General features: G+C 37.9%; 1 protein-coding gene across 10 annotated transcripts in view; it reads left to right on the plus strand.

The window, feature by feature from the left end:
• The window catches only part of ANKRD28 (ankyrin repeat domain 28), a 155162-nt gene that overhangs the window by 59629 nt on the left and 82453 nt on the right, over positions 1-13080 (plus strand). For 6 of the 10 annotated variants that reach the window (XR_004323315.1, XM_032489075.1, XM_032489106.1 and 3 more), the window contains one exon: positions 3441-3524. The exons of 2 other annotated variants lie outside the window; for them this stretch is intronic. Coding sequence is in view for 7 of the 8 variants with exons in the window: in XM_032489075.1 (XP_032344966.1) it covers positions 3441-3524 (84 nt within the window). In the remaining variant the exon portion in view is untranslated. Of the gene's footprint in view, positions 1-715; positions 2298-3440; positions 3525-13080 lie in introns of those variants that run through there. 2 more of the 10 variants (XM_006190787.3, XM_032489112.1) reach the window with 2 other exon arrangements.

Raw genomic sequence — 13080 nt, forward strand, 5'->3', positions numbered from 1 at the left:
AATTTTATAGGGAGGGAGAAGATTCTTTGCTTTGTGTTTCCCTGTAACTTTTTGACCTACAGATAATTCACTACCAAGGACTTGAAGCAGTTGTTTTATGTAGTAGCTGTTTAACAGATTTAAAGGTTTTTATTCCACATCCAGATGGGAAGGTAGAATTGCTTCACTTCTTTTGTGAAAATTCAAATGATCAGTATAATTTTAGAATTAATTTTTCTCTTTGAAAATATGACTTGATTGATAAAATTCAGCAACTTAGAAATTATTAGTGAATCTTAAATTTCTCTTGTTTAAACTCTGCATTCTTGAGTGTAACATACATCTAGTAGATTAAAAATGGTTAAAAAAGAAGAAGAAAACGTTAGGTTCATGGTATTTATATTCTCAGAAAATACTTCTCCTTGGTCTCTCATTCTGGGATTCACAGCAGACATTCTTAGGGCAGCTGTCACTATAGGGTTAAACATTTGCTATATTGTAACATACGAAAGCAGTTAAGCTGTTTGGAATTGTTTACTTGCTAAGGCCAGTGTTAGTCAGCAGAGGCAGTACACCAGATTTCCTTGTGGCTTTTAGTGGAAAATGTTAAAAGCGCACTCATTTTTCAGTTATAGAATTTTTTAGTTTGATCTGGATTAGTCATAGAACTGGCATGAACCTTCTAATTGTGAAGGCTGTCCAAATGCACTATTTTTTCTGCTGCTAGAGGAAGTCACATCCCGAGCAGTAGCTCAGCTCTCTGCGAAGTGTTACATGTGAGCATTACTAGGCGTTTCGTCCTGCGGTTCTGCAGTCTTTGCTCTTCAGACTGTTGCTCAGTTGGAGTGCTCCTGTGGGGCCGATTCTGAGGTTCTGTATTTTCTAAGGACCTACTCGTTTGGAGGTGTCCGTGACGTTTTGCAAGATCATCTGAGGAACAGGAGGGCGTCTGAAAAGGGCCGCTGAGGATAGCTGTAGCGGTTTTCACGGTGGAAGGAAACTACATTGGCACAGAGGCAGACGACTGAATAAAGTAGCTGGCTCAGAGAAGATGCACAGTCTGCTGTTTCTTCCTCTGAATGAAGACTGTTTCATGGAAGCTGTATTCATGTGGAGATCAAAGAAAACACTGGAATGATAAACTACGGGAGCTTTTCCCCCCATCTCTCTCTCTCTCTCTCTCTTTTTTTTTTTTAACACGAAAAGCCTTCTGGAGCAGTAATCTGAGCTCAGATGCCTTCTAATTCCTTCACAGCCTGCCTGCTCCATTAGGATTCTCCGCTCCACGTTCTGCTGGAGCCCGTGCCCTTCTGCTGGGGCCGCCAGACAGCCGCCTGATGGGGGAGGACTGAATGCGCTGCCTCTCCTGGTCTGTTGAGGGGGATAAAGCTGACTGTTTCTTCTCGTAGATGGGGTGTCTGGATTCATAAAGCTGTATCTAGTACCAAGAGTCCCATTGTCTCCTGGGGTCTGACTCATCGCATGTAAATGCACTGCAGCGTTGCTGTTAATGCAGAGTGCTGGGTTTTTTTCTTTCTGAAACACAGAAAGAATTGTCACCCTCTGAGCAACATTTTAAGAATTTGTGTTGAGCTCTAGATGTATTTCTTTTTTTCTGGATAGTATCTGCATTAAGCCAGTGAAGCTGAAGAAATGAAGACAAACTAGAAGTGGAAACAGAACAGTGAGATTTTATTTTTTATTTTCAGTCATAAGCAAGCCAGCTGCTGGTAACTATATGACCTTGCAGGCGAGAGTGGGTCTAGCTGTAGTCATCTCTGTCAGCGGTTGTTTCTCATCCTGCAGCGAGTGGTGTTGTCACCCAAAACAATGATTTTTTTATGCAAGTAAATTTCTGTGAAACAGAGCAATATAACTATTTTGGTAGGGGAAAAGTATTTTTGAATGAGCTTGTGCTGGACTCAGTTTTAGCTACTGTCATGTTGATGTGAAATTTCTTTCAAGTGTTACAGGAACCCAACAGAAAATAATAGAATTTTGTTGTTTGGGGGAAGTTATAAGTTACGTCGTTATCATTTTAAACTTCAGTTTTTCCGATAGTGGTTATTAACTTTAAAAAACCAGCCACGCTATTCAGAGAATGATTCTAAGTGTCGTACAGAAGAGGAGGAAAAACTACTTGTGCTCTTCGAACTGTGACTTTTATCACACAGCTTAGAACTCAGGGTTTAAAGGAGCGAATGAGTCGAGTGTGCATTGTAGTTTTGGAGGAGGTAGAAGATGAGTCTCCTGCATTCGTTTCTGAGTTGCCACGGGAAAGTAAATCCCTGCCTTCTCCACCTCTGGGAAATGTGTTGGTAAGATATGAGCGTTTATATGTTTACTGTATTCTACTGGACTTGTAGCATAAATTTTACTTTTTAAGAATAAGCATAAGTTAATTTCCACACATTTCATTAAAAACCCAAATTAAAGCAATATAGATGTGTGAACATGATACAATGTTACTTGGGTATAAAACTCACACATTTCTGATTTTCACTTTTTCAGATATTTAAATAACACTTCAGATTTTACCTCAATCTCTTAAACAGACTTTTTAAAAAAATAATTTGAGAATAGTAGTTATAGCAACCACATTTCTGTTTTTATTTTGTGGTTTTAAAAACTGATGTAACAAGAATGAGGAACTGTATGTTTTAGGAAAGGTTGACTACTGCCAGCCACACCGGAGGCACAGCCTTTTCCGTAATGAATTTTATGTATTTACATGCAAGGCTGTTAATGAAAAAGACTCAGACCTCATCTTTAACCTTATTTTTAATGCTGTTGTCAATTGACTTCTTGTTTGACTAGCATGACATGATACCTTATCAGAGAGGCTGTGTCATTGGTTAAGAAGTTGTTACATTTAGAGATCCACGTGTCTGCCTCTTCATGGTATTCAGGTATATAATCATTTTTGGTCTTTGAATAGTAGTGATTTCTCATCAACTGCCAGATTGTCTTTCCTGGGATTTTTTGTCTCTATACATGTAATGCTAACCCATGCAAGGTACTCTGGGCCCCCAAGCAGAACTTCGCAAGGAGACCTTCCTTTGTGGGCCTCCACGTGGGCGAGAACTGCTTGTTTGACAAGTTGTATCCCACAAGTAGATGTCGAGATGTCACACTTGTATTTGGAAGAGACTTCCTTTTTACCATATATATAAACCCACTCCTCTCATATGAAATCGAATCTGACATGTTTATTATACTATCTAATTTTGGTCATACTGAATTGATGATCATGCTGAATTTTTTTTAATTATTAGGACTTCTTTTTTTCCCCAAGGGGGAATCCTGGACATTCATATGATTTGACTTCATGAAACTTGGTTCATGTCAGAAGCCAAGTGATGAATTGTTATGATAGTGAAGAAAATCTTTAGATTTAAAAGTTATCTTTAGAATCATCCATGTGGTGTGATTAATGTTTTTATTACTCTCTTGTATTTTAGCCATCACTGGTGCAAGCTATATTTAATGGAGATCCTGATGAAGTCCGAGCACTAATATTTAAGAAAGAAGATGTTAACTTTCAGGTAAAACAATTTCACTGATACCAGCCTTGAAACCTACTTTTAAAAACTCTCCTGGAGTTATGATTTTTGTTCAAGGACATAACACAATTCTGTAGCAGTTGTTTTAAACGAGGGTAAAAGGGTCTTAAGGCAAAAAGGAAGGGACTGGACATATATATTCAGGGTAGTGACTAAAAGCACAAGAAAACTAGGAGCCAGTGAGGGTTTTTTGTTCCCCCAGCCTTTTCTTTGAAATTTTTCACAGAAAAGTTAAAAAAAGATACTCTGAATACTCGTTTACCCTCCACTTAGGTCCAGGATTGATGACGTTTGCCACATTTGCTTTCTCTCTCATATTTACATGGATTGCATTTATGCTACACATACATTTTTTTCTCTCTTTTGCTGAATCCCATTTGAAAGTAAGTTTCAGACATCATGACACTTCACTGTTGGATACTTGTGTGCATTTCAGATGAGTGTTCTTTTTTGTGTACTTGAAAGGAGAGACCTACCTGTCTGTTATATATCTAACTTGATTGTGAGATCGAAGTAGCTTTCTGTAAATTGTCATGGTAAAGACGATACATGAAGGCTCATCTTTTTGGGTCTGGCAGTGAACAAAGACATGTTGTTTGAAAATCCTCCAAACTTCTAAAGATACAGTGGATTTAACATTCAGGGCTGGCATGAGGGACATATTTAGGAAGAGTGGGTATAATGGATAATTTCCTTCTGTGTGTGTGTGTCTCCAGTGGCCAAACTTTAATTTACTAAAATAAGGCTGAAAATACATAATTAATTATAATAAGATCTAACTTATTAATGTATGTATTTTTACTGAAAGTAAATATTTTCAGTACCTTTTCCATACATAGTTCGGTCCTCTGAATGATGGCGGGTGGGGAGAGGTCATGATTCATAAAGTCCCCATAGCAACAGCAAAACAGATGACCTGGAATTGATCGCCGGGTTCTAAGAAAGCCATACCCACAAGCTCATCTCCAGCTCGTATCTTTGCTCCATCCTTCCAGACAGCACCGCTCTGAGCACTTGACGTTCAGTAGAGGTAGAAGTACTTACCTTCTTTTTAAAGACTGAACGATCCAAATAGATTTGAATCTTTAGCTAAAACAGTGCATTCTAACATTGGAGAGTAATCAAATAGTACTGGTACTTTTTTTTTCTTAAGCCTTCCTAAGAGAATTCCATTTAAGTTCATATTTATTGGAAACATGCACCTAATCCAGGATTTACTTTAAATGGAGTGCTGGTCACTTTACCTAATTGCAGTCCTGGAGAGTCTACTTTTCTTAAAACAGAAGATAATTATAGGAGTATAGACTTAGGAAAAAGAGAAGGCTTTCTATTCTGTTTAACTCTAGTATTTATTTGTTTTAAATATATTTAGAACTAACAAGTCTTATCTTAGTGAGGAAATTTGGACTGTAATCCTACTTAACATGGTTAATTTCTCCATCATTACAAAGTCTCATTATAACCAACTGCTTTTCTGCTATATTAATCAAATTGTCTTAAATTTTAAAACATTTATTCAGAATCAGTTTTGAGCATCAGTTTATTCTGTTGTGATGTCCTTGGGAGCTCCTATGTATAACTAGTAACTAGTGTAACTAGTGTCTGACCTCCTAACTTTTATGACTTTTAGCCTCTACTTTGCTACTTATAGAAATACTTTCTTTCCTTACTTAAAAAAAAATCATTTCTTAACATTTCCTAGGTTGTTCTCTTGCTCTGAAACTTAGGGCAGAACTAAAAGCTTAGTTAGTACTTCAAATCAGTAGACCCTTCCTGAGGATGACTTTGTTTTCAGTGATTTGTGGGTTTTTGACAAATTTTTTTTAATGGTTGTTGTAGGCCTTTTCTCTTGTGACTCTTGGTAGTGGAGAATATTGACGTAATTGTAAGATTTGTTAAGTCTTTGCCACCCTGAATTAGGATGGCCAGTTTTTTTTTTCCCTATTTTTGTCATCTGTGATAAGGAATCGCATAGGGTTGTAAGAGGCAGGTGTGTATGTGTGTGTGCAAATGTGTGTAATAAAATTTACACTGTTTTGTAGTATAAAATCCACTCACTCTTGGTAGGTAATAATTTTTAAGCTTTATGTCCATGTGACAGTGGTATTTTTCTAAAAAGAAATTTTTTATTTAAATGAATATTTGAGAATAACATCTGACTTTTTAAAACTTCTGTGTGTTTTTTTTTGAAGTTATTTTTATAAATTTTTAGAATGAGTATAAGGGTTCAAATTGTTTCTATACTGTTAAATAAACATTGTTATTATTTTAGGTTAGCTTCTTCAGTCATATCCTGAAGTTTTGAATACTGTCGACCACTAGATAGCACCTTTCTTAGTAACACACCTAATTCATTTTTAAGAACTAGTTTAAAATATTATGCATTCATATTATCTGGTCTGGAGTGGAAGTCCTCTGTTAGAGACGCTAGATGAGATGATTTCAGTAGAAAATACTGGTGCTTTCTGTTTGGAGGCTTTGGGCCACAAGTAATTGACTAGCTGACTAAACCCAGATTTAACCCAGAACGAGGTGATTTGGGGGCTGGTTAAGACAGTATTGTCAGACCTCTGGGGAGCTTCTCTGCGCAACTCTTGTCTTTCTCTTCACGGCAGAGGTGACGGCTGCCTCATGCGCTCAAGACAAACAATCGGAGAGATGGACAAGGGAGCTCTTCCTATGCCTTTCCTTTTTTTTGAATCAAGCAGAAACATCTCTTCCAGAATCCCCATAAAACTCCCCCTGAAGTTTCCTTGATTCCAGGCCCACTCTAAACCCATCCACCAGCAGAGGCAGCAGAGGTAAAGTGGGCTTGGTTTTTGCTTAGATCAGTCATTGGTCATCTCCTGATTTCATCCCCTGGGCGAGAGAACAGAGGTCATCACCAGTGATTATGTTGCATTCCATATCTGGAGAAAATTAGCATTTTCAGGAAGGAATAAAGGGGAAATCGTTGTTTGGATAGGTAACCTAATAAAAGAAGACTTTTTTGACTGCCTAAAAACAGTTGAAATAGCAAACTTTTCGAAAAATAACAGTCACTTGGATGTGGAAGAAGCACCGTACCAAAAAGGTGAAACAGTCAAAAAAATTTGAAAGGCAGATTGGCATACGTAGTGTGAAAAGCAGCAGGAGTGTGAGTCAAAAGACCAGAGTACTTGTATCTTCTCACCCTTATTGGCTACACTACATGAACACATCCATTGAACTTGTTAGGGCTCACTTTTCTTTTGTTGCAGAATATGCGGGGTTTCATTAATGGCCTTCAGGGTATTCTCACCCCAAATTTGGGATGGTCTAAAAATTCCAAGTGAACTTGAATGATCTCCTTCTGGGCTTTTGCCCAGAAGGTTTCATTTGTATTTCCAAATTTATGTGGCCAGAATAATAATAATAATTGAATGCCTTTCCCTAGAATTTACCAGAACTTAATGCTGTGTTGTGGAACCCAAATAATTTAATTTGTCATATTAGTAACACATTTCAGAGTAAAGGTCTAACTTTATAAGAAAATTTTCTACAAGTAAAAATTGTTTTTCTCAATCCAGAGTGACAGAAATTGCTGTTAGTTGTAGCCTTTTATTTCAAAGACAGTGGTATTCATAAACCTTTTTATGTCACTTAATTTAATTCACACAACAATCTTGTAAAGTTGGTGCGTTAACATTCCATTCTACCAATAAGTGACAAAATGAAAACTCAGTATATGGCAGAACAGAAATTTGAACCTATGTAGACCTGACAGAAACTGGGGAAATAAAAAAGAAGATTGGAGAGAAATATTTTTCTTTTGCCAAATAGTGCCATAAAGTAATAATGGTTAAAAAAAAATGGATTTTTCACTCCTAAAAGTTACATCCACATTCTGTGGACTCTTTTTAAACTGTAATACAAGCGTGATCTTAATTTTCATAATAAAGTGCTATACAGTTTTAACATTGCAAATGAGTGAATGAACAAGCCTCCCTTAGTGCTATGTTTTCTGGCTGGATAAAAATGTCATTCACAGTAGTATCCAGCTAGGGAAAGTTTATAATCCAGCCAATGCTGTTTTTAGTGTTTAAAACAGAGGAAGTCGTAGATTATGACTTCTGTGACTGTGACCCTTTTTAAACTCAAGAGTTGATTTAAGAGCTAGTCCATAGATCTTGCCTGTTATGTAAACTGGACAATTTTGAAAATGCTCCCTTGCATATGTTACTTATTGGTAAATTATATCTGAACTGAGATGTGCTTTTTCATTCAAAATATTTTGGGATTGACTTTGCCAAAATAATCTTAAAAATTCTTAACATCTTTTATGCTTTCAAAAATACTTTCTGGGGTCATTGAAATGATACTGGTTTTACTCTGTCAGATGAAGTGTTCGGCAGATACATACACGCACACATGTAGGTGCCTCCCACAGCGGATCACCAGTGTCCATTCTCATGGTAGTAAAGTGGTTGGCAGTTAACACAAAGTAGTGACCAGTAAGTTTACACAGGCTGCCTGAATCCCACCCACCTCCCTCTTCACAGTGCTCTCCAGTCTTTTCTGGAAATGAGCAAGAAGTGCTCTGATCTTTAACAGGCCTTTCATGTGGCCACATGTCGCTCTGCTGGCTGCCTGTTCACCAAGCTGTAGATGTTCCTGAAGAGGTTTTAAAACCCTTCACTCAGTTCCTTGAGGTCATGTGCACCGTCTGTCCCAGAACCGTGTGTGTGGTCTTCTGTAGCTGCCCCCGGTAATGGTAGTGGAGCCCACAAACCTCCAGCCCCCTCTCGCATGCACCCACCGGCTCCCAGCAGCTCCAGTGGGGCGTGGGATGTGGGGCGTGGGGCGAACGACCACTGCCCCTCGCCTCCGTTCCTGCTGGTGCTTCTGGTGTTCAGCCTCAGAGTTTTAAATGCTCTTCACTGCTGTTCGGGTTTCCCCCAAGATCTGTAAATGAGCGTCTGTTCCATGTCATTGTGACCAAATGGCTGTGATGGTGGTCCTGAAACAAAGGAGGTGAAACCAGCTGCTTTTACAGCTAGAAACTGGTGGTGACTTATTTTTGTGTTTATTTGCTGGTTTTTATTTAGCATGTATGTTTCTGCATTTTCCTCTCTTCATCCCCAATGAATTTGTCCGTACCAGTATGGAATCAGTCCATACCAGCCTTTAGAGAGCTTCCTTATTCTTCCGTGTTGTCACACAGTTTTACGTTAATGTGTTTATAACAATTTATTTAACCGGCTCCCCTCTTGGAGGGCATTTGGGTCATTTTTAGTCTTACTAATTGGTAATAAGTGAGGTATTTTCACCAAGTAAACAAAAATTCTACTTCAGTGGGCAAGCAAAAATTTTAGAATGCTTATATTTATTATGAACTATTTAAAATATATTACCAACTCCCAGATAGACTGCATGTCCCCTAAGTTCTTTATTTAAACAATTTTAGTGGACATGTATATGTAAATTGGTAGTAGGTAAATAATAATGATAACATGACACTTTGCTGTGCTGGGTGACTGTGTCCTAAATTTCAGACTGAGCTGAAAGTACTGATAGGTCTCAGCTAGCACCTCAGTCTGTGTTAACTTAAGTTTTACTGATGTGTAATTGACATACAGTACATTGCACATTTAAAGTGTGCAGTTGCGTCAGTTTTAACACGTGTACACCTATGAAACCATCACCAATCAAGATAGTTAACATTCCCATCATTCCCAAAAGATTCCATTTGCCCCTGGCCTCTGATCTGCTTTGAGTCACTGTAGGTTAATTTGAGGTTTCCAGTGCTTTATATAAATGGAGCTATACAACATGTCCTCCTTTGTCTAGCTCTTGTCACCCAGCACACTCACTTTGCAGTTCATCCACGTTGTGGCATGTGTTAATAGTTCATTACCTTCTGTTGCCGAGCAATATTCCATTGTGTCACTAGACCCAATTTGTTTATCCACTCACCTGTTGATAGTTTGATTTACTTTTTTATCTATTACAAGTAAAGCTACTATGAAGGTATGTCTCCAAGTCTCTGTATGAACATATGCTTCCTTCCTCCTGGGGAAGTATCTAGAGGTGCAGTGGTTGGGCCATATGGTAGGTATGTGTTTAACTTGTTAAACTGCCGGCTGTTTCCTAACCGGTTGTGCTGTTACACGTTCCCGCCATGGATATGAGCATTCCAGTCTTTTCCCCCTTTCTACCAATATTTGGTATGCTCAGTCTTTTCTAATCTGAAACATTTTAATAGATGAGTATCTCACTAAGGTTTTAATTTGCATTTCTGAGATAACTGATGACGTGGAGCATCTTTTCATTGCTTCTTGGCAACCTTTATATCCTTGTGAAATGTCTTCTCAAATGTTTTTGCCAGGTTTTGGGTGTGGGTTTTTTGTGTTTTATTTTTATTTTTATTTTTGGATTTTCTTACTCTTGAGTTTAGAGAACTCTGTATGTTCTGGACACAAGTCCTCAATCTGTGGCTGTGTTTTCGTTCTCTTAAGAGTGTTTTTGGAGAGCAGAAGTTTAAAAATTTGATGATGTCCAGTTTATCAGTTTATTCTTTTAGGATTTTGGTTTTGGTGGTGTGTCTAAAAAAATACCTATCTCAGTGTCACATAGATTTTCTCATCTCTTCTAGAATGTTATAGTTTTAAATTTCATATTTAGATCTACATTCTATTGTAAGTTAATAATTGCATGTGGTACAAGATATATGTCAGAGTTAACTTTTTTATATATGGATATATCCAGTTGTTAAAATGTTTGTTGAGAAGACTATACTTTCGTTACTGTGAATTACCTTTGCATTTTTGTCAAACATTACTTGTCCATACATGTGTGGATCTGTTTATGGACTCCGTTATCTTCCATTGGTGTATTTGTCTAGCTTAATGCCAGTACCGCACTGTTGTGATACTGTAGTTTTATAATAAATCTTGAAATCAGTAGCTTTTTTCTTTGAAATTATTTTGGCTATTCTGGGTCCTTTGCATTTCGATGTGAATTTTAAAATCAGCTTGTCAGTTTCTAGGGGAAGAAAGAAATTGGGGTTGTTGATCTATAGATCAACTTGGCAAAAATTAATGCTTTAGCAGTATTGAGTCTTCCGACCCATGAACAAGTTATATCTCTTCATTTATTTAGGTCATTTTTAATTGCAGCAAATTTTGTAATTTCACTTTTATATCTTTTGCTGGATTTATCCATATTTTATAAATTTTGTTCCTACTCTAAATGTTATTTTATTTAATTTCAAACTCGGCGAATTGTTCTCCACTCCTAAGGGAAGTTTTTCCTGAGTGCTCTACCCAGGGCTCTGCTAGTGATAAGTTTTCTAGCCTCACCGGTGGGAACAGCACACTGTTTTCTGTGGTGAACCGGACACTGTTCTCTCTAATGCATGCATTCTCCCTGGTGTTGCTGTCACCTCCAACTTGCAAAAATAGTTGGGTTTTTTTGGCTGTTGTTGGAATCTGTGTGTGTATGTGTGTATTTGTGAAAATCTTACATATTACAGTGGCTTGTGGCCTTCCAAAGGGCCAAAGTGTATAATTTCGGTATACAGTGGTATTAAACTTTCGTGAGGGCACTTAGGAAAAATAAATCTAAAAAGGATTTTGGGTCAGAGTGATGAGAGAAAAAAAGGTTGAGAAACACTGCTTTAATTATTTTGGATAGTTCTTTGCATGAGTCTCAGGTAGCATCCTTACACACACGTGCTGCTCAGTACTTGGTAGACAGAGTACACGAGAGGATGTCCGTAGGGTCTCTGGGATTCTCGCCATGAACCATCCTCCCTACTCTGTTACTTTGCTGAGAATACTAGCCCCTGTGTTCTCCCCACGCTGTCAGCTCTGTCTCTTCAACTCAGGGAAAACATGCCTATTAAAAATACAAGTAGCTCTGTAAAAGCCATGGAGAAGCATTTTATCGATTTAAACAGCTGACTTACATTCCACCAAATGTTCTCACACTTCTACCTTACAATATTTTGTGAAATGGCAATTTTCAATTGTAGTCCAGCAGTATTTTTGAAAAAGAAATTCTGTACATTAGTTTTATAAACAGTTGTATTGCAGTTGATAATTAAAATCACCCAGTCACAGATGGCATCACCTCTGCTTCCTCTTACCTTTATTGGACCTGGTATTAATATGTAATTTTGGTGGGGGTTTTTTGTTGTTGTTGTTGTTGTTGTTGTTGTTGTTGTTGTTGTTTTGTTTTGTTTTGTTTTTGTGGAAAGGAAATAAGCCTTAGCCTTGGAGTATTTGATTACTGCTAAATTTGTAGACAAGAGTAAATTCAGTATTTAGAATAGGATGTTCTGGGGACTTGTCTTTTTAATATTACTACAGATAGAGCAATGTCTAGATTACAGTTAATGATGAATTAATACTAGATTCCTATATATACCAATAGATAAAAAGCAGATTTCTTCTGTATATCACAGAGAACTATATTCAATATCTTACATAAATAACTTAATGAAAAAAATATGAAAACGAATATATGTATATATATGCAAGACTAGGGCATTATGCTGTACACCAGAAATTGGCATGTTGTAACTGACTGTACTTCAATTAAAAAATAATAAAAAGTTAAAAAAAATTTTTTAAATACTAGATTCAAAACTTTCTAAACAGAATTTGCCTCAGGGCAATAGTTAGCCCTGGAAAGAGATTTTAGAGATCTAGTAGTTAAATTATCTGTTACAGATGAAGCAAAACTGAGACCTCTGGAGCCTGTTTGCTATGGTCACTTCCATTTAGCAGAGATAGCAGAAGAGCCTGGTTTCCTTAATGTCCAGTTTAGTTTTCTGTCAAAGTTGTGTCCGCTGGCTTGTCACCCCTCATTGCTGCCCAGTGGCTTAGTATTACAGGAAATTTCTTGGCTTTTCTCTCGTCGCCTTAGGTGTATAAGCCATTATTTAAATACGTGCTAGTCTAATCTCCTGTACTGTAGATGTGATCAGAGAGCATTCCTGTGGTTAGTTTGTGACATCTGGCACAGTTGACGGTAGGAAAGTGCAATCACTGGGTGGGCCTGACCTGACCTAATGACAGGAAGTCATTAAATCTGGACTTAGAATCATAAGCAGAGGGAGTCAGGGATGTGATGTGAGGCAGGTTCTCTGTCGCTGACTTTGGAAGATGGAGGGGCCACATGCCAAAGGCTGTCTAGAGGAGCATTCCTTCTTGCTCACCAGAAGGAAGGAAAATTGGAACCTCAGTCTCACAACCACAAGGAACCAGATTTTGCCTGAATGAGCCAAGAAGTGAATTCTTCTTTCATCAGGCCTCCTGTTTAGAACACGCCTTGGTTTCAGCTTTAGGACAGACCCTGAGCAGAGAGCCCAGCCAGCGCTGTACCTGGACTTCTGCCCTGCGGAGCTGTGGGCTAGAAAATGACTGTTGCTTAAGCTGCTGTGCTTACAGTGATCTGTTATGCAGCGACACAAAACTAATACAAGACTTAAGCATCTCTTGTTCTCAGACACCTTTCCTGGTCCTGCAGGTAGTATTATGTCAGCCTGATAGATGCCATAGCACTCGGCACTTCT

This window comes from Camelus ferus, chromosome 1 (genome assembly GCF_009834535.1).
Source record: "Camelus ferus isolate YT-003-E chromosome 1, BCGSAC_Cfer_1.0, whole genome shotgun sequence".
NCBI lineage: Eukaryota > Metazoa > Chordata > Mammalia > Artiodactyla > Camelidae > Camelus > Camelus ferus.